This window comes from Lontra canadensis, unplaced genomic scaffold (genome assembly GCF_010015895.1).
Source record: "Lontra canadensis isolate GAN:19392208 unplaced genomic scaffold, GSC_riverotter_1.0 scaffold23, whole genome shotgun sequence".
NCBI classification, from domain to species: domain Eukaryota; kingdom Metazoa; phylum Chordata; class Mammalia; order Carnivora; family Mustelidae; genus Lontra; species Lontra canadensis.
Genome location: NW_022631017.1, coordinates 8,797,269 through 8,822,186, shown reverse-complemented (window position 1 = coordinate 8,822,186; position 24,918 = coordinate 8,797,269). Strand labels below are relative to the sequence as shown.

Below are 24,918 nucleotides of genomic sequence, written 5' to 3'. Positions count from 1 at the left end.
GGGGCAGGGCAGAAGAAGACACATACCCAACACAAAGCAGACAACAGAATGATGGCTACATCAGCTCTGGGAATGAACTGACAGGACCAAAATTATGTAAAAAAACTAGGTCATTGTGAGAAAGGAATTCTAACTCCTAATGTCAGGCTCTTAAGAAGAGAAAGAAGCTAAATTTGAGCCTTTGATGAGTTCATATTTTAAAAAGAATACTTAGTTATGGGTAAAGAATTTTTTCAAATAGGGCTGAGGATAATAAGTAAAATTTGAACTTCTTATTTCCTAACATCAAAGAATATCATTCTTCCAGTCTTTCTTGGATAACAGAGGAAAAAAAAAAATCACTCTCTTTTGAAGTATTCAGATGAAAGTTCTAGGTGGGGAGAGAGCACTGGCGATAATTTGATCAATCCATACATGTCATCAACATAAGTAATGTTAATATATTTCGTTATTGTGAATATTCCCAAAACAATGATGAAATCACTGTTGTTCATATTATCATAGCTGGGTACAGAGTAATGGTTAAGATGGTGTAGCCTGGAGCCAGGCTTTAATCCTGGCTCTGTCACATATTAACCCTGTGATCTTTGCAGGGCATTTAGTGTTTCTGTGCTTCACTCTCCCTTCCTCTAGAATAAGGATGCTGTTTGCGCTTATTTCATGGTACAGATGAAGGGATTAAATTAGTTTCACCATGTAAGGGACTGTATCAGTGAGATCCCAACAGGAAATCCATGGCACACTCCATTCACTAAGGGACTGTTTACAAAACTGTGGGACACAGGGAAGAGTGCTGAAATCCAGGGCTGGTAGTGATGGGTCTGATATCACCTCTAGGCTTTCAAGTACAAGGGGAAAGAAAGATTCTGGAACCCAGAAGAAGAGACAGTTACAGAAAGTAGGCTGCCTTCAGAACTAATTGATTTTCATCTGAAAAGAACAGCCAATCCAAAGTGAGCCTGCAGAGAAGAAAGCAGGGAGGAAAAATGTTTGGCCTCACTGTCCCTTCCCCTCTTATCACCTCCTGGATCTTTCCATTGGCTGAAACCACTCAGAAGCTGGAGGGCGGTAAGCAGGTTGATGAGCCCCCATAGGCCCCAAAATGGGGTGAGACCAGGTAGAAAGGAAGACAGGAGATCTGGAGAAACAAAAGAAGAGATCCAGCTCAAGCACTTCTATGTACTGAAACTGTCTGATGATTTTAATCCTTCCCATCTTCAAATACACATTAACTGTAATCCATTACAGCATGCCAATCAGTACCAATCTTGAGATGAACTCAGCCAGACTGCAGTTCAAGATTAATACAACCTTATTTTCATTTTGCTATAGACCAGGGACCAGACACTCATTATTTACTCAACTTATTATACCTCCGGAGAAAGAATGAGAAAAGAAATATCATGGGAACTAGCTGTAGACTTTCTCAGATTGCCTCACAAGAAGCTATGACAGTGTCTTATAACAAAGCCAAACTCATGTCTGAAAGATATATTCTCCAGAGCCTGGGGCTCCTACAACTGGGCAAATGGAGTCATGAGGAGAAAGCAGATGACTACATAGTCAAGCTTTTTATTTACCATGAATAAAGATTATCTAATTCTGAAATATACGCCCTATAGAAAATGCTTGGAAATGGCAACTTGATACCTACTTTCTTATCACTGAGAAATATACTGTAAGCAAGGTATGAAATTTTTGAAATTACAGAAAAGTTTGTTTTTAAGAGCAAAATGTTAAGAATTAAATATCAGGTCATGAAATGCTGCTGCTACATAGTTTAATAATACACATTTCCATATGCGTTTGGTCACAAAGCCAAACAGAATGCAATGAGCCATTTTAAATGTTAGTAAGTCACATTTTTCTTATTTAATTAATTCAAACCACAAGAAAGGATGTGTCATTTGGTAAATGAGGAAAAGTCAAAATATTTCTTTATATTTACACAATTTGGATAGTAAATTTTTATTAGGAATGAACTTTATAAGGTAACATTTACTAATACAGTAACATAAAACTGAGATATTACTTCCTTTTAATCTATATGCCTGGAACGCCTGGGTGGCTCGGTCAGTTAAGAGGCTGCCTTTGGCTCAGGTTATCCCGAGTTCCACATCAGGTTCCCTGATCACTGGGGAGCCTGCTTCTCTCTCTGCCTGCCGCCCCCCCTGCTTATGCTCTCTCTCTCTCTTTCTCTCTGAAATATTTATCTTTTAAAAATAGTCTATATGCCAAAGTATTACATAATTTGAAACATCTCTAAGGGAGTTTCCAATATTATATTATGGTGAAAGAGCAAGTGAATCTAAACAGGGGATAAACACTGATCAAAGGTACTGATGCAACCAAGACTAGAGAAATCAGCAGAAGTCAATTGGGGAAAGTCTTTCGTAGGAGGCCTCAAATAAGGAGCTTAAGTTTCATTCTTTGGACCACAGTAAGTCACTGAAGGCTTTTAGCTGGGAAGGAATAAAATTGGTGCAATAGTTTAGAATGTGAACCCCAATTTCAGAATGACTGGGGGTAGGGAGAACCTAGAGCTAGAGGCCAACTGGAAAAGTTGCAGACAAGGACCTAAACTGCAGGCAGCATGGGGAATGGACAGATGAGGGCACTTGGAAAGAGAAAAAGAGAGAGGCAGAGGGAAAGGCCAGGAGAAAGGGAAGGAAAAACAGACTATGAAGGAAGAATGGATGGCACTGATTGATGAAAAATGGAGCACAAGGGTAGAGGTGACTCAAATAACCTGGGGGTGTCAAGCAAAGACACTACCATGCCATTTTGGGGAGGGGTCAGAAGGAGGGGTGGATGGATGAGTGACTGCATTAAGCTGGTAAAGCAACAAAGGAAGAAGAGAAGCCATCTGTATGGAAATGGCCACAGGCAGAAGAAGATATAGGGACAGAAGGTTGTCAGCATAGGTCAGGACACTGATGGAGATGTGAACTCCAACGAAGAAAATACAGGACAACATCACAGTGATAAGGGCTGGAAGTAGGGTTTCCAGTTCAAATAGGGGATGCCCCGTTAGATTTGAATTTCAGATAAACAACAAATTAATTTTTTAGCATAAATATGACCCATGCAACATTTGAGACATATCTATACTAAAACTGTATTTGTTGCTTATCTGAAATTTAAGTTTAATGGGGGCATCCTGTATCTTCATTTGCTATATCTGGCAACCCTAGCTGCATGTGAACTGGGAGACAAGCTTCTGAAAGAGGCTGACTAGAGACAAAGGCCTATGTGATAAATTTAGTTAAGAGAAAGTCAAACTTAAAACTAAGTCTCTCTATGCTCGGTTGTTTTTGAAACCACCTAATTTCCCCAAAGTAACCATTGCCATTCTTTTCATAACATGATGGCCGTAAGGAGATAACACTACACTTTGGTTTGTTGTAAAGTCACTGGAATAGGTCACTCAGAATTATGCTCTACAAGAATTTTATAGAAGAATTTCACACTTGCTTTCTTGTCTGTACTTCTAATCTTAGAGAGGCTGAAAATATCAGGTAAATTGTCACGCAACTTTTTCAATATAAAATTGTGATATATGACTCATCACAGTGCAGCCTTAACCACATTTGAACATGTTTATGGTTCAAATAAAATATGCTATGTGTTTTTATATGCCTAACAGAGAAGAATAATGGCTATATCACTGAGATATTTCCGAACTTCTGTTCATTATTTTGTCAAGTAATCTCTAAGGGGAAATATTTTTTACCACATCCACACTTTAATAAATTTACTCGAGGCTACTTAAAATACAACCTTATTGTACTCTTACTGTTCCTTAAAGGATTTGCAATATGTGAGGTGAAACAGAAGAGTTATACTCAATAATTTCTTTTCATGAGAGAAGGGTTTGCTGTACTTAATATATAGAAGCCTCACTTTCAAAAATCTCACAACAAAGCACCAGCTAGTTAGGACAGAAATGAGGGACCCTCTCAGCAGCAAGAGGACTATCATAAACTCTCACCCTCCGATTCATTTAGGGAAGAATGGTGGTAGTAACAGATGGCATCTGAGAAAGCAGTGGTCACATGAGGTCTTAGTGTAGAGCCACACTCCCCGAGTTCACAGGCAGAGGCCCCTGGAAAGTCAGTTCATACCAGAACTCTGTGAAGATCCACCAAAAGCTTCTTTATAGCATGTCTGAGGCCTTATGTAAGAGAAGGAAGGGAGCTCTTAAGGATACCAAAGTAGCTCAAATCCAGAGATAGTAAGACTTTTCCAAAGTTGGATCACGTGGTCTTCCAGCTCCACAACCAATGTTTGCTGTACATCTTAGGAGATAAAGTATGAGGCAGAGACTCCTGGTTGCCTCCCAGTGGTCATCTGCCCTTCTTCCTTAGTAGCCAAACCCCAGACTTTAGCTGGGCACATGGCTAACTATAGGTATTACATTTCCCCCCTCACTTGCTGCGTAGTATGGCCATGTGATTAAGTTAAGGCTAATGAGATCCAAGTGGAAAAGTTGTATGGGACTGCCAATAATTCTCTTTAAAAAGGAGTGGCTTCAATCTTCTTCTCCTCTCTCCTTCCTGCTGCCTACAAGGAACATCTTTGCACTGGAGTATAAGCAGCCATCTTGTGCAATGAGGTGGTATAAAATAAGGACGGTGGGACATGAGAGAGGGTGCCTGGGTCGCTGGTGGTCATGGAATTTCCAATACAGCCTTGGAATGCCTATATCTAGGTATCTTTTATGTGCAATAATAAATGCTCATATCTTTAAACCAATATTAAGTTTTTCTGTTACTCACAGATGAATCAATGTCTCATTGTTTCAACTAGAATGTATACCTATGTGTGTAAAATACTGCTAAATGTGTATGGCCTAACACCTAGTAGAAACCTAATACGCATGTTAGTTCTTCTTTATCTAGTGTAATTACAATCAGTCCTGAACATACAGGCATCCGTAACCTCCCCTTATTAGACAAATGAGCTAATTGTTCGATAGCATAAAAGGACACAGCCAAAATGTGAACGAGCCCTGCTCTTGGTCTTCATTTTCTATAGTCACCCCTGAATGTCCTCAAGCTTTAAATATCTCATAGGTATCTTCTTATTTATTTGTTTTTGTTTGTTTGTTTGTTTTAACTTTGCCTATAGATTCAAGGCAGAGACTGATCTGTCCAGCTTATCTTCTTATGCCCCTTTCTTCTGGCATTGCTAATAAATAACCTGTCCTTTGGCAGAACCTCTTCCCGCCTCCAAGTGGTATTGGGTAGGGCTATCACTCAGGTTGGGGAAATCTAGGTAAAGAGAGTACCCCATCCTCTAATGATAGTGATTTGTTTGGGGATGGCCATGCAAATAGAGAACCTCACATGATCATTCTACTGAAGCTATTAAGAAAGGTAAATGTCCTGTTTTGAGGGTTGGGGTTCTACAAGCCTATAAATTTGGAGCTGCTGGCCACCTGGAAGAAGCTAAGTCTGGAGTCAACACATTTCTTGACTTCCTACTAACATAAGCCAGCAAATACCTTTCTCTAGGATTTGAGGTAGGTTTCTATGTCTTGTCATTGAGAAAGTTCTGGAGACTAACATTATACTGATCATTTTTTCCATGGTTCAATGATATTGAAGATAAAAATAGATCAGGAAACTACAGAATCAACAACTTTGTAGTATCCATCTTAGGATCTTCTTAATACCATAAAATTTTAATTCTTATTGCTCATATATGAATATCATATGGAAATTGAGAAATCTTTGGAGCCATGCCTTTATCTGATACAGATATGAAGCTATCATCATGATTTCCACCTTCTAATTACATTTAAAGAAGCTAATCAAGATTTTATGTCATATCAACATTTAGAAAATAGTTTTGATGTGTTACTTAAGTGTTTCATTATTCTGGTGGCTTCCTTGAAAATTCAAATTTTATTGTCCTGATATAAATACTCCCTCTCCCAGAAACATACAGATAGCCCGGCAACTTTCAATAACAATTTCTCCCATTAAAGAAGCTATTCTATTTTTTTTAAGGTAGCAAGCAGCACAAGCTTGTTATTAAAAAAAAAAAAAAAAGATGCTTCCTAGTTTAATAACCCTGATTTCATCTCAGTGAGAAAAAAAATGGGTGTTCTCATGATAAACCAAAATTAAATCAGAAGTAAAAGGAATATTGATTTTCAAAGATTCTAGTGCTCGCAAGTGCACACAAGCTAGTAAATGAATTTCTGCAGAGCTATGGGTGAAGAATATTTTATCTCCGAATAAGAATAATTCCTGACGCAACTGCCTATTCACCTAAATTAAGAATGAAAATACAGATACTCCTAAGTGAAAAGATACTGTACTTCTATTATCATTTAGATTAAGGCTAAATAGGGTCTCATAGGAGATAAATATTCTTAACAAGCAAATAAAGAATTCAGCCACTGGGGTTTTCTTTTTATTTCAACTGTTTAAGCTTTTGTAACAAAGTTTTTAGTGTTCTGAAAGCCTTTTATGGCTACAATTATATGAACAGCACAATTTAATTAGCATGCATTGAGTATATGGTCCTATAATGGGAATTTTCATTAATTAAAGTAGGTGGAAATACAAAAGCATTAGCTGTAAATAATTTGAGGAATCAAGAATCTGATTTGCCTATGTACAACAAAGGCAAACACACTGCAGTTATGTGAATAATTTTGGTTTGTACAGTGACTACACGTTTATCTAACAGTTTCAGACTTCATTCCACAAATAATCACTGGGTTTCTAGCATTATTGGTTCTTGAGAGTCATCAGCAAACAGAACAAAAATTCTACATACTAATTCTGACATTCTAGCAAAGCAGACAGTTAATGTACAACAGACAAAATACATAGGCAATTATATATGTCAGAAGGTGATAGGTTCTACAGAGAAAAAGAAAAATGCAGAGTAAGATACAAGGTCTATGGTAGTCAGGGAGAGGGATGGGATACAGTTTTAACTAGGGTGATCAGGGTGTGCCTCATTAAGAAGCTGACATTTGAGCAAAAACTTTAAAGAGGTGACAGTATGTGCTATGTGGGTATCTGGGGGAAGAACATTCCAGGCAGGAAAAAAAACAGCCAGGGCAAAGGCCCTACCTGAGGCTGAAGATTCCTCGAGTGTTAAAACCTGAAGCATAGCGAGTGAGCAAATGGGAGAATATAAGAGAAAAAAGAAAAAAGTTTTAAGGTTAAGTCCCCTTTGTTTACAAAGGGGAAGCAGATCTTGAAGACCTTTTTTGGTAGGGCTAATTGCATTATTTGCAAGTCCCAGTGAATGATGAAAAAGCATAGCCCCTTTATTCAAAATGAGAAAAAGTGCTGTCAGAGTTATTAGAATATAAAGCTTTTTTCCTTAAAGATATTTTAGTATTTATAATATAGGGATTACTTCTAATTCAAGGCATAATGGTATTATATTGCATAATGATAAACTTTCAAATGTCCAATAAATTGGAATTATAATTTTATACATATAAATCTTTATTATTTAATGTTTACATATATCATCTATACAATAATTTATAAGTATTTTATTAATATGTCTTGATTGATCATATAATTTTCCAGGCTTGCTTTGACTACGTATTCATTTATTAGTTTATCAAAATTTATATCTTTCACATCATTTTCAATTGATATAACTGAAAGCTGTCAGCAAATGCAAGATCATAAATAGGTTTTTTTTTTTCAAAAATTGTTTTTCTTGTGATGAGAACTTTTGGATCTATTAGCAACTTTTACTTAAATATAAAATACAGTATTGTTAACTATAGTTACCACAGTGGGCAGAGGTGGTCAAAAGGTACAAACTTCCAGTTATAAAATAAGTAAGTCATGGGGACGTAATATACAAATAGTTTTTGATAGTCTTTACTTATGAGAAAGATCTTTATGCTGATCCAACTGTTACTGGAGCTATTATGAGTATTTTATAGGTTACAACAACATTGAAATAAATTTATCACAAATTACTTCAAAATACAAATTTTAGTACATCTAAGCTGATGAATCTTACAAAATAATTTCTCTAAAAAGATTGAACTCTTCATACAAATCAGTTTCATGTAGTTTGGATGTAATTTTAAATGCAATTATACCCAATGCATTTTAATCTTTGCTCTGACATCTCCTGTCACTCATGGAGATGGAACAAGAAACTGGAAGTGGCTTCATAATTTGTGCAGAACCCAAGACACCTATTTATGAGTTTTATCGCTGTAACTATGATTATCAGGAAAAATTTAATTTTAAAATTATGTCCTAAAATTTTCATTTTAAAATATCATTAACTGGTTCATCTGAAGCTTCATATACAAATAGTATCCTTTTCTGTTGCATGATCTTAAATTTAATTTCTGTTTCTAAGCCTGAGGATATGTGCTTTACCTGCAATGTTTTCAAAATGGGAAATTCTGACCTCTTTGAGGAATTCTAACTCTTTGATATGCATTATTGCAATGTTTTATGTCCGCTTTAATTTTGTCATAGCTTACTGATCAAGTCTGCACCCTGAGCGCTAGCAGTTCTGTTCCAGTGCCCAAAACTGAGAGTTAAATACCACACACTGTCAGGACCAGCTCTGGGAACACACAGGGCAGCCAGCCTCCCGTGGCTGTCATGGTGTTGCCCCTTTAAGAAGTCCCTGCTTTTTTTTTTTTTTTTTTTTTTTTTTAAATATTCACCATCTTTCGGTCCTAAGCTCCCCATCCTCTTGCACGGCTAAGATGCCCTTCTGTTGATGTTATAGTGGTCACACTCAGCATCTAGGACCATGCCCCAGCATGCCTATCCCCTCAGGGACGTGTGGCACCCTGGACTGCTCTGACATGCGCAGCTGGCCAAATGCTACTGGGTGGGTGCTGCCTACTGTGCCCAAGGCTGTGCGCGTGCCAGCTGCTAGCTGGACCCCAACCACACGTGCAGCCTGCTGCTACAGGAAATCTCTGCTCTTCAAGAAAATGATCCTCTGTCCCATTGGACTTCACTTACAAAATGCAAATTCAAATATAAACTTATAAGGAATTTCAAGATGTCAATAGCAGAGGACGAAACCAGGCATGGGGCCCTTTTCAGTATAAGGCCCTGAGTGGCTGCAAAGCCAAGGTCCATGAAGCTGGAGCTGGTTCTAGGCCATCATAAAGAGCTGGGCTTTTTCTCTGAATGAAACAAGGAGCCACTGAAGGGTTCCGAGCATAGAAATGACACATGCAGTAACTAGAGAAGAAGATAGGCTTTGCATTTCACACCAGAAAACTGGACTCCAACTGCTTAGATTCAAGTATTAAACATGATTTTTACAACCATCAGGTTGCTTTCGAACATTCAGTATACTCAAAAAGTAATTTTTTTAAAACAGAATGTTGAAAAATCTAAATATATACACTTTTAATTTTGTCAGTCACGTCTCAACAAAAGTGGGAATAAAAATAATTTCTACATCTGTATTGAGGCCAACATCAGGTATAAACAAAGTAGATCAAGTCTACTTATAAAATAGACCTTGATTTAATGAAATGCATTTGGTCAGAATGAACAAAGACCAAGAGAAGCAAGGTAACTGCAAGAGCATGAGGACATGTAGAAACAGGGATTTCCTCCAGGCCTCTCGTACACTTAGGACCTTTATCTTGTGCACCAGTTATGAACTAGCAGAGGCTATGACAATTCCTAACTGTCACCGCTGTGTAGTCCACAATGACCCCTTCAGACTCTCATTCTCTACCCTCACTCTTCCAGCTCCTGCTCCAGTGGTCTGCTTTGTCCAGATCTGCCCAGTTCATATTCCACCAAGAGTGGCACCCAACCAGCCCCAGCCCATTTCTATTTGGGTAACACTTTTAGCCCTAGATCTCCAAAGTCATGGGCAGCCTTTGCATTGCTGCCCTTGACTTGGATTCCTTGCTCTGGTCCCACCGGCCATGGCTGCCAGAGACCACATTACAGGGTCACAACTGCCCTGCTGGAAACTATGGTGGGACATTTTTCCCCTTATCATAATGAGAATGACGGGTCTGGCAATGACCTAGTTCGACACTTGATGAAAACATCTTCCAACACACAGCTTAACATCTCTCATTTCAGTGTACCTTCATGCCTGAAATGCTATCAGTCCTGGCCTGATTTTGGTAAACAAGGATATTTTCATATAACAAAAATTCCTCCAAGAAAGTTAAGACTTACTTTCAGTGCCTGATATATACCCAGCGCTCAGAAAATGTTAGCTGAATGAGTGATAAATAATGGTTAATTTATCCAATCTAGTTCTTTTCCTCAAAGAATAGCCACACTGAATGAAGACATTTTATGGACAAAGGGAAGAAATGTCATCTGGAGGACATGAACATTTGAGAGAGCATGGGAAAAGGGTATAGTGGTTACAGGACCACAGAGATCATGGATTCTAGAGCACAGGAAGAACAAATCCAGGAGGAGGGAACTGAAAGAGAAGTTGCGTTTCACTTCCCACACCTGACGAACCCCCACCCCTGGCACTGACCAAAACAAAGCCAACACCTCAGTTGTGCCTGTTTACAATGGCCAGCAGAGAAGAGCTAACACTGCTGAATGCTCCTGAAAGTCAACCAGGATGAGGACTGAAAGCTGCCCACTGATTTGGTGACACCAACCTCACTGGTGAATTTAGAAGGGTAATCTCACTGAAATGCAATGAAATACACAAACACTGCTGTGTGATAGAGCAATGTGGAGATCAAAGGACCATGAAAGAAAGACCTATTCTAGTCTCAGTTCCACAACCTAACTACTGTGTGACCCCATGGAAGTCAATTAAATGCTCAGAGCCCTAGTTTTCTTATCTAAAAGGGGAAAAGTAAGACCTGCCTACCCATGGGGTTGAGGTAAAAACTGTGCGAGATCATGTGTGTGCAAGTACTATAAGGTTGGCAAAGCTCCACATAAAATCAAATGTATTCTCGCTGTTATCAAATGACAATAAGTAAGTCTGTTCATGTTATTTAGCCAGAATTATGTTAAAAATTTGACCAAAAACACCTGGCCAGGCATAGGAATGGCCACATTCACTGAGAATGACAGAAATTCTGCTAAGAGATCTGCTCCAAGTAAAACAACTTTCAAAAGAAGACATTTAGATGGCGCACTAAGTAAATTTACTGCTGTATTTACCCCAACAATTTAAACAACGTATTTTAACTATGGTTATGCTTTTTGCCAGTCAATTGTAAATTCAAATAACTATAGTAAAAACCTTGCCAGTTGTAATCAATCACTTCACATTTGTGTAGGAAGGATTTTCCAGAAGCCTTTGCATTCCATTTGCTTTCTTTGTTTATCACTCATTTATAAGATAAGAAGGTGAATAATAATAACTGGAAATATCTCTGGATCATCTGGGACTGCATCTTCACGTCCAGAAGTAAAGATTTCTGATAAAATGGCAGATTTCTGCCTCACGAAAAACCAAATCTAACAAGAATCAGGGGGCAGGGGAGGGAAGTCCATAAAGAAAAGCATTCACAACTTGGTAAAACCCTGCACAGGAATGAAAAATCTTAGTCCAGAAAAATACTGGTGATGAGCCAAAATGGGTGCTAGTTAACACTTCCTGAGCCCACACTGTGTACTGGGGCATGTTTTTTGTGTCCAGTTCATCTGGTCCTCACAAAGTAGCTATAGTGGTGCCATTTTCCCCAACTACAGTTAAAAAAACTGAGACATGGAATGAGTAACTTGCTCAACGCCACAGAGTTATCAGGTATTAAAGGTGGGAACTGAACCATACTTTTATAGCTCCAAAGTCCACGGTCTTAACATGTTACATAGTCTCCATCATTTACTTCTTTAGAGAAAGTGTTCAAATTCCTGAAAACTAGTCATAACTGATTAAGAACCTTAGTCAAATAGTTTCTGATTTCTCTGTTACTTTTTAATTGTCCTATAAACATGAACAACAGAGTGTTAAACTAAGACAGGTGCCCTTCCGCACAGGGGGCCCTGCACATGGGGCTCACGCTCGGGAAGCCTTCCCAGCAGTAGGGTGAGGTGTTTCCACTTATTTTAGAAAGAAATGGCATGACAATTATAAACACGCACCAAAATTTCGGAAGTGTAAAGTTGCTCAGAGTACACCTCAGATCTCTGGAAAAGATATCCCTCTAGACAAACACCAGGAGTGCACTCTCCCAAGCTGTCTGCCTAGATCACACAATCTCCAGCTTCAGTTTCAGGGTTAGTGTATCAGAAGCATGTACAGGCCTTGTTAGAAGAGACTGCTGTGATTCAGTCTGAGTGAGGCTAGAGAATCCGCATGCCTCCCAAGTTCTGAGGTGACCACTTTGAAAACCACCAGACTAGACCAAAAAAAAAAAAAAAAAAAGCAGCTATCTGCCATGTTTAGATTCACTGGGAAGGCCTCTGTCCACAAAAATACCTCAGGAAGGAAGCAAAAGTAAAAACTCCTTTTATAGCAAAGAGAGCCCATCACCATGCATTCAGCAAGAGAGGGAAAGCTACGGCCCTGAAAGAATGATCCTCCTCATACTGTGCCTCTCCCTCAACAGCAATTCATTGAATATCCAGTATATACCCGACGCTGTCCTAGGAGCCAAGGTTACAGCAGTGAGCACAGATGAAGAGTCTGTGCTTTCACGAAGCTTCCATTTGAGTGGGCAGAGGCAGGCAATAGACAAACTTGACAAGTAAACTCTGTGTACAGTATGTTAGTGGGTGACAGATGCTATAAAGAAAAATCGAGCATGGTAAGGGTAAGAGCAGGGTGGGGGCTGTTTTCTTACGTGGGGTGGTCAGGGAAGATCTCACTGAGAAGACATGGGAGCAGAGACCTGCTGGATAATGAGGTATAAGCCAGGAGCAAGAGAGAGTTCCAGGCAAAAGGGATAGCAAGTGCAAAGGCCCTGAGCTGGGAACACACTTGCTGTTTTTGAGGACCAGCACATATAAAAAAGAATGTTCTTAATCACTTATGGACAAGGAAACTGCTTTACTTCCTCAAGGATGAATGGGCAAAATGATACTCAGTATGTGAAGTTCAGAAAACTGGGAAGAAAACGTGCACATAATTTCTCTTCATTCCAGTATTACAATATTTTAAGAACACAGTCTTAACATAAGATGTAGTTACTGATCGCATCGGGTTTCGTTTTCTTTTTGAATTTTGTTTTGATCTGCTTTCCTATCAGGGCCATTGCTGAGGAGAGAAGCCCAGATGTTCTCGGGCGACAATCAGCAGAAATGCGGGTGTCCTGTTGCAGAAATTAGAGGGGGTCCCATCCCTATCAACTCAAGACTTGGTTGTTCCCATTCACGCAAATGGCTTCTCACTGCAAGAGCCTGCTGCCCTCTTCCTGCACACTCACCAGGCCTAGGAGGCTTGTTTAGTACACGTACAGGTGAGGCTAGAAGTGCCACGTGTTAACACCCCGGAAGCAGCCCCTAGCCAATGATAGACAGGTGTGGTGGAATATAGAGGAGGTTCTTTGCCTCTTGGGTGGAACACCTCTGAGGCATGCCCTTCACAGTCCCCCAGAGAACTCCAGTGGGATTGAGTCCCAGCTCCCAAAATAGTAACAAACTCTCTTAACATAACTCCTGGTGGCTTTCTTCCTTTCACTGTCTCACTTCCCCACTCCCTGGTGGTGCTCCCTGGGCTCACCTTCACAATCCTGGCCTCAGGATCTGTTTTAGTAGGGGGCATGCCAGCCTAAGACAAGTTATCTTCTGGCTAAGGAGTCACATCACTGTGAGAGAAAGCACCCCTGATGCACTAGTCAGTCTCTTTTATTGTCTTCTTAATTTAAGCCATGCTACTTATTTTACCACTGACCCAGCAATTTTCATCACATATCTCTGCTCTGCCAGAGAACTCCTAGTTCCCACAAACTGCTTCATACAATTCTCAGACCATTTCTAGAGGTATTTTATCATGTGCATCACAAATAGCTTTAATTTAGTTATCCTTGAAAAACTAACGGTGGCATGCAATTTCTCGAATGGCCATTCCTAAGAAGAGACATCCAGATTTAGACTCATTTGTTTACCTACAATAGTAAATTTCATTACTTTAAATGTGCACCCTTAATACAATCTGTGTTTGTCAGGTAGACTGCCATGCTCTCTCCAAGTTCACGAGCTGTGCACAGCATGGTAATGTGATCCTTATTAAACATCTTTAGGTCATCATCTTATATAATTTCAGGGGGGTTTAAAAGCTGATATGTGTCTGGTTTTTAAGCACAAAGCCACGTTTTCAGTTGAAGACAAAATTTTAAAAGAGCTACACTTAAGAGTTTCCATTTAAGAATAATAGTGAAATCACAAAGGCTAGAAATTCAGGAAATTCAGCAGAGCAGGAAGTGGAGCCAAGCACAGGTACGTGTTTATAAATGATCCATCTGGTGAAATAAAACTGTGGCAGAAGTTGAAAAGATCTGTGGGAGCCAGTGGGTTTTTGTATAATTTGGTGGTGACCAATGTTTTCTACTTAAAAGCCAACTTTGAGAAAATAAAGTGTTTACTGGCAGGCATGTTATGGTGAATATCTAATAGAATTAGTTTTACTGAGTCCCATGGGGGAGAAGTCTAATAATTTGTATTACCAAATTTACTGAATTGAAGAACATCACAGAACAAATGACACTAAAGTTTTCAGATCTGGAAATATTAATTTTTTATTAAAATAAATAGTTACAAATTTTCAGGAAATGGCAAAGAGAGGACAGAGTGGCTCTGTGTATTCTTCACCCAGTTCCCCACAATGGTTATTTCTTGCATAACTTGAGGATGTTGTCAAAATCAGGAGGCTAACATCAGTACAATATGTGTGTCATTTTATCACATGTGTAGGTACAAGAAACTATCACTGCAATTCAGATACAGAACTCCTGGGGCGCCTGGGTGGCTCAATCAATCATCTGCCTTCAGCTCAGGTCATGGTTCCAGGGTCCCGAGATCCAGTCCGACGTCGGGCTCTTGGCTCAGCTGGGAGTCTGCTTCTCCCTCTCCCTCACTCTGTGCCCCTCTCCCTACTTGTGCTCACTCTCTCTCTCTCAAATAAATGAGTTAAATCTTAAGAGAAAAAAAAAAAAAGATCAAGAACTCTTCCATCACCAGAGATCTACTGATGTTGACATCTTATCAGTTTGAATAAAGTATAGAAACCTTCCACCCTCCCTCATTTATGATGTAATTGTCATCAAACAGTGCTTTATTTTTTGCTTCATCAAACACGGTTTTTTAAACTCAAGAGGAGAAACACAGTTTATTTTATTAATGCATATTTTTGCTCTTTCTGTTGTTCTCTCTTCCTTGCTAGTGTTTCAAGATTCATTCTTCTTTCATTTCCCTTTTTTTCAAGAACCTCCCTTATCCCTTCTTTTAGCGAAGGTACACTGGCAACTAATTCTCTTAGGTTTTCCTTTGTTCAGAACATATCTTTATTTCCCCTTGATTCCTGTCTGTTAATTACACTGTGTATACTGTGTATACATTCTGGGCCGACAGTTCTTTTCTATCATCACTTGAGAATATTCTACTTCCTTCTAGATTTCTTGATTTCTGATGAGAAATCCACTATACTTCAAATTATTCTTTTTTCCTGTATGTAAGGTATCATCGCTCTCTCTTACTGCTTTCAGATTTTCTCTTTGTCTTTAGTGTTCTGAAGTTTAACAATGATGTGGCTTAAAGGGGATGTGAGTTTATCCTGTTAGAGGTTTTCTCAGTTTCTTAAAGCTCTAGATTTATGGCTTTTGCCAAAACTGGGGAATTTTCAGCCATTACTACTTTGAATACTTCTCAACTCCATACTCTTTCTCCTCTCCTTGGGGACTCCAATGACATAAATGTTAGATTTTTTTGCTTAGTTCTCAGGGGTCCCTGAGGGTCTCCTCACTTTTTTCCCAGCCTATTTTCTTTCTATTGTCCATACTGGGTGATTTCTATTGTTACCCTCTTCAAATTCATTGTTTCTTTTCTCTGAGCTCTCCCTTCTGCTGTTGAGCCATCTGTCATTTTTTTTTTCTAATTTATTTAAGTCACTGTACTTTTCAGTTCTAAATTCTCATTTGGTTCTTCTTCATATCTTCTATTTTTTTGCTGAGACTTTGAATTTTTTCATTTGTTTCAAGCATGTTCCTAATTGCTCATGGAAGCAGTTCTACGGTGACTGTTTAAAATCTTTAGATTGTTCCAGACCTGTGTCATCTATGTACTGGCTTCTGTTGATTATTTCTTCTTATGTGAGCTGATGGTTTTCCTGATTCTTGATATTTCATATCTGATGCATGATTTTCAATTGTACCCTAGATAGCTTAGGTACTATGTTATAAGATTCTGGATCATAATTCAATCTTGTTTTGGCATGCTGTAGGTTGGGGTGAGATTTCAGGCTTCCTTCTAGGCCTCATCTGACACCCCCCTTGGAAAGGAGAGGAAGGGGGACCTTGCTGCTGCCCACTGATTCCACATCAGGGTGAGCCAGGCCTTCCTCCTATTGGATGGTGGTGAACTCCAGCATTCCACAGAACTTCCAATGACAACTTGGGGGAGGGGAGAGGGAGAAATTGTTATCTCCAAGTGGGGATGAAATTCTTTCCACTCCTCTGATACCACCCTGGCAGTGGGGAATGGGGTCCCTTGTGACAGCCAGGTCTTTGCTGTTGGGGTGGGGCTGGGGATTTTTCCATGGTATCTGGATGGAGTAAGGCAATTAGTATCTAGAAGTTTCTGTCTCATATAGTTGCCCCTTTCCTGGTCCTCTGGCTGTAGAGAACGGACTTTTCTTGCCACTTTTGTCTGAGACTATTCGTGTTTCTCGGTTGCCAGTTTTTCCAGCATCCAGTCTGGGACACATGAGGGGAAAAAAAACCCCCCAAAACAAAACAACAACAACAAAACCAAACCAAACCCACATCATTCCTCAGGTCTTGAGTTCCTCTGGCTCATCTACCTTCTTCTCCCCACTTTCAGAATCTTCTTATGTCTCTTTTCCATATAATGCCCAGAGTTTTTACTTGTACTTAGTGAGAAGAATAGAGAGAAGTGTATCTACTTCATCTTGGTCTAAAGCCGTAAGCTACTGGGCATATTTTTAAAGTGGAAAAAGAATGTCTAATTTTTTTCAACCCTTAGAATAAAGAAGGCACTGAAGTTCCCAAAGTACATTTGAATGTACTCTTTCTTTTCATACCAAAACAATCTTGTAAAGTTGGTCTTGTTGGTGTCTGCCTTTCTCTGAGGGGATAACTGATTTGGAAGGGGCAGGTCAGACCCAGAGTCCCACAGTGAGTAAATGACAGGGCCGAGGGCAGAATCAGATCATTCCATTGCCACACTGTTGGAGCCAGATAAGGTAGAAGCATGAGTACACAGAGGTGAAAAACCAGCCAGTGAGATTTGAGTTTACTTTTTTAAGTACTCTTGTTGTGGCTTCTCTTGTACTCCACTCTGGTCTCCTTGGGTCTGCTTAGTGCAGCAGGCCTGGACAAGCTATGCAACCAACAGCAGCATCAGCAGAGCCTGTTTCCCAGAGCCACAGCATGCTGCAGGGTCCTGACCCTGCCCCACTGGAAGTGTGGGACCACCCCTCCCATAAGCCTATCTCCTCGACCGAGGCCTGTCCTCCCGCCCAGCCACAGCACCGGGCAAGTATTCTAATACATCCCTCTTCAAGACTGTGCTGGCAGTCCTGGAGCCTGCTTTCTTTCTCTCTTCATCCTCTTCTCAGCTTGCACTTGGTATTGTTCAACCGTGGTAAAAATCAGAGGTTAAAAAGAACTGGTTCGGGGTGCCTGGGTGGCTGGCTCAGTCAGTTGCGCATCTGCCTTTGGCTCAGGTCACGACCCCAGGGTCCTGGGATTGAGTCCTGCATCAAGCTCCCTGCTCAGCAGGGTGTCTGCTTCCCGCTCTGCCCCTCCCCCCGCTCATGCTTATATGCACACACACACACACTCTCTCTCTCTTTTTCTCTCACTGAAATAAATAAATAGAATCTTAAAAAAAAAAAAAAAAACTGGTTCACAGGGTGACTAAAAGCGTCATCACTGGGCTGGCCTCGTTGCATTACAGATGCATTAGGTTGTCCACTGCCAGCTGTGGGGACCTCTGTCTTTGGCTTAATCAATCCCCCTGATGGTGTGCACCCTACTCGTTTTGGTCAAACTACGTTTTTCTAAAATACTAAATTTCTGTTTTTCCAAAAGCACTCACTGCACATAAAAATATATTTCCTATACCCCAAGCTTTTAGGTAAAACCTAAGACTGACCGAAAAATGGGGATTCTGTAGACTTACAAGTGCATGGGATAGGACCTCAGAGAAGTTGAGAGTTCAACCTCCTCTCCTTCAATTTTTCAGTCAAATTCGCTCTCAGGATGAGGTACCACGTGTGGCTTGTGGCTTCAGGCAACCCATGAGAGTCTACTACATATTCCCGAAACAGTTGCACACCAGCTTGAGAACCAGAACACTGGGTGAAATGTCACATCAAACCACAAATTCCTTATACCTTAAATGAATTTACACTGTATCACTGTATGACAACTATACTTCAATAACTAAAAAAAAAAAAAAAAAAACCTCTGCAATCTCTTTCATATCATACAATACTATGTACTATACACATTTGCGTGATTTGTGTGCCTACTAAATTTTATCTTTATAAAAATCTAATTCAAAATCCATAAGCAAAACTAATATGAAAAAAGGCTGTTTCTGCATGTTACTAAGCAACACAGGATATATTTCAGAAAAAGTTCAAAAGATGCAGGATGACAAAGTACTTCCTACAGAAATGTACTCAATAATAAACAACTAACCACGAAGATTCTTTTACTTAATCTCCAATGACACAAATGTAAATCTTTATAAATTCTCACCACTGCACCACCTCACTTATTTGTGGAGCATAACAAATAACATGGAGGACATGGGGAGATGGAGAGGAGAAGGGAGTTGAGGGAAATTGGAAGGGGAGGTGAACCATGAGAGACTATGAACTCTGAAAAACAACCTGAGGGTCTTGAAGGGGCAGGGGGTGGGAGGTTGGGAGAACAAGGAGGTGGGTATTAGGGAGGGCACGTATTGCATGGAGCACTGGGTGTGGTACAAAAACAATGAATACTGTTACGCTGAAGAGAAATAAAAAATAATAATAAAATTAAATTAAATTAAAAAAAAATTCTCACCACTGGTCATGCAGCTCTGCAGTCTTGCAGTCTTACCATTCTTTGACTTAGGTAGGAAAAGATGAGTCTAAATTAGCGAGACTCCTGAATTGCACTATTTTAGAAAGAAATAGAACTAATTTTTATTTCACTTTAATTGTACACAGCAACCAAAATTAAGCTACAATATATTAACCCAACAGAACAGCTTGAAAGGGCCTGTGTAGAGTGGCTGGATTTCCACTGGGCTTTTATTCCTGAAGACTAATCACAGGGAATACAAAGTATTTCTTAAAATCACCGAATATCTGAGGAAAATCTATACCAGGAAAGCAACAATAGAGCATAAAAACAAAAACAAAAAAAAAAAAGAAAGAAAGAAAGCATACGGGGGGGGGGGATGCCAATCCAAATAATAATTGTCTTCACAGTGAAAAGGGAGGACATTACAGACATTACATCAATAAACAAGAACAGACCTTCTCTCCCCACCTCTAGAATTTAAGCAGCAGGTGAAGAGAATGCACACGACACAACTGAAAAGCAAATTACCAATGCTGGAAGACTGAGCTAACAAATTTTTTCAGAACTTAGAACCAAAATACAAAGAGATGGGAACTAGGAATGGACAATTATAATATTTGAAGGAGAGAAGTGATAGGTCTGGAAATACAAGTTCCAAAAAGAGAAAATAAACAGCTGGACAGAAGGAAATGATTTTGTTCATTCTTAAAATTATTATCAACATGATGACCTGACCCTTGAGCTTGAATATAAGAGTTTTCAGACTGAAGTGGCTGAATGAGACAAGAACACATGAATACATGAAAAAACAGTCATGCCTACACAATCAACAGATTCACTGATATGAAAAAAGAACAAAATCAAAAAAATCCTAAAAGCTTCCAGAAAGGAAAAAAGAAAGGCGTTTTCTACGAAGAAATAAGATCCAGATTGACACTGACATCTCTTCAGCAACACTGCAAATGAAGGGGCAATGGAGCAGTATCTTCACAGTTATGAGAGAAAGGAAATGTTTAAGCTGGGATTATCCTAGGCCCAGTCAAATTCCATTTAAAAATTTATTAAAGGATGATGACCAGCAAAACTCAAAAAAGAATCTAAGAAGTAGAGAAGAGTATAAGGAACAATGATGAGCAAAGTAATAAATATTAACTCAGAGACACATTTAAATAAATGCTACTAAGAAAAATGATTAACAACAACCCAGAATGCAGTTATCAGTTGGTCTCAACACCGGAAATGATAGGGGTAGGAAAGGCAAAGTTAAGGTGGGCAAAGTGAGAGGCAGAGGGAAAAAGTTAAGATATTAAGAAAAAATACAAATGAGTTTAAATATCTGAACTTAAACTACACTGGGGCTGTTAAAGTACAATGTACACCTTCAGGGAGAAAATGGAAAGCAGCAACAAGTATTGTCAAACCAACAAACAGCAACAAAGGAAAACAATAAAGTATGGTGAATGGCAAAAATAAATTAAGATAGGAAGAATAGCTCCAAACATCATTATCATCATTATATATTATATTTATAAATATAAACAGGTCAAAGTACCCAATTAAAGATCAGGGACTCTGAGTGTGGCTGAAAAGGAAAAAGCCAGATAAATATATATATATATATATATATATATATATATATAACAAAATGTTGCAGGGTAGTTGAATTAAGAGATGGAGAAAGATAAACCAGATAAAGGCTAACAGAAAAAAAATAAAACAAAACAGCAAAAATAGTTTCAGGAAAAATGGGATATAAGGAAAAATGTCTTAAAAAGGACAAAGAGGGGCGCCTGGATGGCTCAGTCAGTTAAGCATCCAACTCCTGATTTCAGGTCAGGTCATAATCTCAGGGTCGTGAGATCAAGCCCCACATTAGGCTCATGCTGTGCATAGTGCCTCCTAAGATCCTCTCTCTCTGTCCCTCCCACCCCGCACCCTGCTCTCTCTTCTCTTCAAAAGATAGGATCCACTAAGAACACTTGAGCAGCCTGGATAAAAATGCTTGTCATTCTTGAAATCTTGTCATCATCAGGTTGGGTGTCATTGCCAAGTCAGAGAACAAAACAAATCCCAGCCTTTGTAGAGCTTTTGTTCCAGTGGAAGACAGACCAAAACACTAATAAACAACGAAACTATACAGCATGTTGGATGGTGGTAAGTGCTAAAAAACTAAAATAAAACAGGGAAGCGTGAAAGGGAATGCAATTTCAAGTGCAGTTATTAAAGGCAAGCCTTACTGAGAAGGTAACATATGGGCAAGACCTCAAAGCTAAGGGGGCAATGATGCAGATTTCTGAAGGAAGACAATTCCAGACTAGGGACCCAGCAAGAGCTGGAAGGGGAAGTGGGCTCAAGATGGAGGAGCTCATTAGTAGTGGAGAAAGAACCAGACATCCAGGAAACAGAAACTAAGGCTCCCTCCCTGAACGACTTTAGGAAGTTTCAAAATAAAACACATGAGGTCAGCTTACTGAAAAATGACATAACCCAAAAGATGACTACAAGGAAGAGAATTTTAGAGATGTGTGACACGCAGTCAAGGAGACCTGAATTTAATCTGGAGAGGTTATCGGATTGTGACTCTAACTGAAACAGCCAAAGCCTACTTGATTGCATTTCACTCACCGTGAAGGAAGACTGTCTTAACAGAGAAAGGCTTAGTTTGAGTAGGATTCAGAAAACAGAGTTTGAGAGACAAAATGTGACTATGGGTTTCCAGCAAGGTCTGTGGGAAAGGGTATACTGATGAGTGGAATTGAAAAATGGGCTTATTTAAAGGATACAGATCTTCCTCCATTTATAATAGGGCTCTGTCCAAGAAACCTACCACAAGTCGAAAATGCATTTAATACAACTAACTCACCAGACATCACAGGTTAGTCTAGCCCACCTTCAGTGCGCTCTGAACCTCCCAGTAGCCTGCAGGGGGGTAAGTATCATCCACCAGAAAGATAATAAAGTATTGAATACTTCATGTAATTTTAAAAATAGAATGGTTATATGGGGACAGAATGGCTGCAAGTGCATTGGTTATTGACCCTTGTGATCACATGGCTGGCTGGAAGCTGTGCCCACTGTCTTCGCCCAGTATCACAAGGGAGTACTCTACTGCAAATCACTAGCCAAGGAAAAGAGCAAAATGCAAAATTCAAAATGGGTTTTCTACTGAATGCCTATCACTTTCACACTACCCTAAAGTCAAAAAATCATAAGTTGAACCATCCTAACCTGGGAAATGCCTGAACATTTTTCATTTTAATCATGAAGATAGATGTATCTGGAGATTATGAGGTCATTAGAATCATCCAGCTGATACCAGGATGAGAAAGCAACCTTAGGTAGTGGTAAATTCTCATATAGATTTCCTATAAGAAGAGAATGTCCTTATCAAAAGGGCCTGAGTGTCTAGTCCAAAGGAGACTTTTGCCAATGTATGCTAATAAAATAGCATTCTGATTTATTCGGTATTGTCATGTGAGTTTGGTTCTAATAGTCAATAGCCTTGAACTATCTGAATACATAGAAATAAAAGGGACCTAGAAGTTAAGGGCCAAGCTTTGAAAAGTAGTTATTACTGTGAGGTTGGGCTGGGTCAACCATTAGTAGGCCTCCTGGTGTCACCCATACCTCAGACTTCATCCCTCTGGTCAGATGTTAGAAATGCTATATTGAAGGAAGAGCTTGGACGTAACAGTATGGTGATGTACCCGACCCAGCACTCCATTACCATGAGCCACACAATCCTGAGCAGTGTCACTTAATCTCTCCGATCCTCAGTTACACAGCCTGTAAAATGAGAGTAATAATGGCTCTTCTACCTCTCTGGTTTGTTTTAAGGCTCAAAATCTACATCTAAAATGAACAGCTATATAAGTAGAAGGTATTAATACTAGCATCATTGCATGTCCTGCAGCAATGAGTATATAATTGATATGTCGAAGCACATTACCACAATTATCTGAAAATTGAAGACAAGATGAAAAACCACCAACCCACCGAATAAAATATAGGAAATCCTACCTCTCGGCAACTGGTTTGGCAATGTTTTCAAAAATGGTCTCTTGGCTTGCACCCTGATCAAAAATCTTTTGAAATCTGCAAATATGAAAGTGGTAGTTATTGAAAAGCTGAGCTTCAAACACAATTGGATTAATATTTTTTTTTTCCTAAAAGCTTTGCAAATTACCCCATATTTACATCACTGGGCTTACCTAACCTGACACAATGTTTGCCCTGTAGTTCTGACTACACTGCGCTGTTGTACCCCTGTATACAAATGGTGGGTAAACAGTATTGCTTTGACAAGATCTGCACAATAAATCCTTCTGAAAAACTGCAGCAGCTCTGAACCAAATAATAAACTGTGTGTTCTTTAGCCCTCAAGAGGGACAGTGTCTGCAACTGGCATCAAATTCGAATCCAGATAAGTGTGTGAAATGGAAACCCAAGAACAGGATGTAAATAAGCCGGTGAACTTCTGATGTCTGACCTGTAAGGACAGAACGCAGCTGTGAAATGTACGATTATCGAACTTAGTTTTTAAATTGTGAACTGAGGTTGATTTTTCATCAGTAGGTGCTACATCCTGGTATCGGCCACTTAAACTCTCAGGGTAGTTTTGCCCCTTTGGGTTGATCATGAATCAAAAGTCAAAAAGTAAATCAAGATGGGCCTGTAGAGAGATGTCTTTATCAGAATGCCAAGGCCAGGGGCGTGGGGTGGTGGAACGGTGTCAGTGCTTCTTATCTCGCAATGGTGCGGTGACTGAGCTTCGTATGAGATCATGGGCACAGTGGGAAACTCAAGGTAACTTTTATAGTGTGGTAAGTCGCTTACTGGCAGGAATGGCCCTCATTAAAACATCACGAAGGAAGTAAGAGGAAGAGGGAAACACATGGGGAGGTAAAGGAGGAGAGGGGTTGAAGTGGGGAGAGAAAAAGAGAGAGAGAAAAGCATAAGGATATAGGGCAAAATGTTAACAATCGGTGAATCTCCCACCAAGGGTCCAGGAGAGGCTATACTGCATTATTCTTCCACCTCTTCTGCATGTTTAAAATTTTTCAAAAATAAAAAAAATAAGGGTGGTGTGGCTTTAAAGCAAAACCTTTAAAACAAACATATTGAGCACATCCTAAGCGGCTTTCAGAATAGTTTAGGAACTTCTGGTCCATGGGTCTCACTTGTGACTCACAAGTGGGACCCATGGTCTATTAAAGTAGAAACTACATGGGGACGCCTGGGTGGCTCAGTTGGTTAAGCATCTGCCTTCGGCTCAGGTCATGAACCCCAGGTCCTGGGATTGAGTCCAGCATTAGGCTCCCTGCTTGGTGGGGAGCCTGCTTCTCCCTCCCGCTCTGCCTGCTGCTCCCCCTGCTTATGCTCTCTCCGACAAATAAATTAAAAAAAAAAAAAAAGTCTTTAGGGGAAAAAAAAAAAGTGGAGACTACATGAGATGTGGGACTATTTTCATGACCCAGGAGTTCAGGTGAATGTCTGGAGCTGGGCAGGAAATACAAAATGGAATGAAATTCATGGTCTTTAATCAACATTAACTTCAAAAGATCCTTAGAGCTTATCTACCTCCCTTTTGAAGAAGCAAATAATGAAACTATACAAAGAGAGGGATTGTCAGACACTCTGGCGACCAGGTCATTTAGCAGGCGAGATTATATCTTAGACAGCAGTATTTACCGGTTTGCTCAGAACACTCCTCAAAACCCTGCAGGTGCGTCACAGCT

At 39.7% G+C, this 24,918-nt stretch overlaps 1 protein-coding gene across 3 annotated transcripts in view; it reads right to left on the bottom strand.

Moving 5' to 3' along the window:
* The window catches only part of KIF6 (kinesin family member 6), a 434,768-nt gene that overhangs the window by 401,523 nt on the left and 8,327 nt on the right, over positions 1-24,918 (bottom strand). The window contains exon 3 of one of the 3 annotated variants that reach the window (XM_032862288.1): positions 23,201-23,275. The exons of the other annotated variants lie outside the window; for them this stretch is intronic. Within the exon in view, the coding sequence (XP_032718179.1) occupies positions 23,201-23,275 (75 nt within the window). The remainder of the gene's footprint in view (positions 1-23,200; positions 23,276-24,918) is intronic. 3 annotated transcript variants of the gene reach the window in all.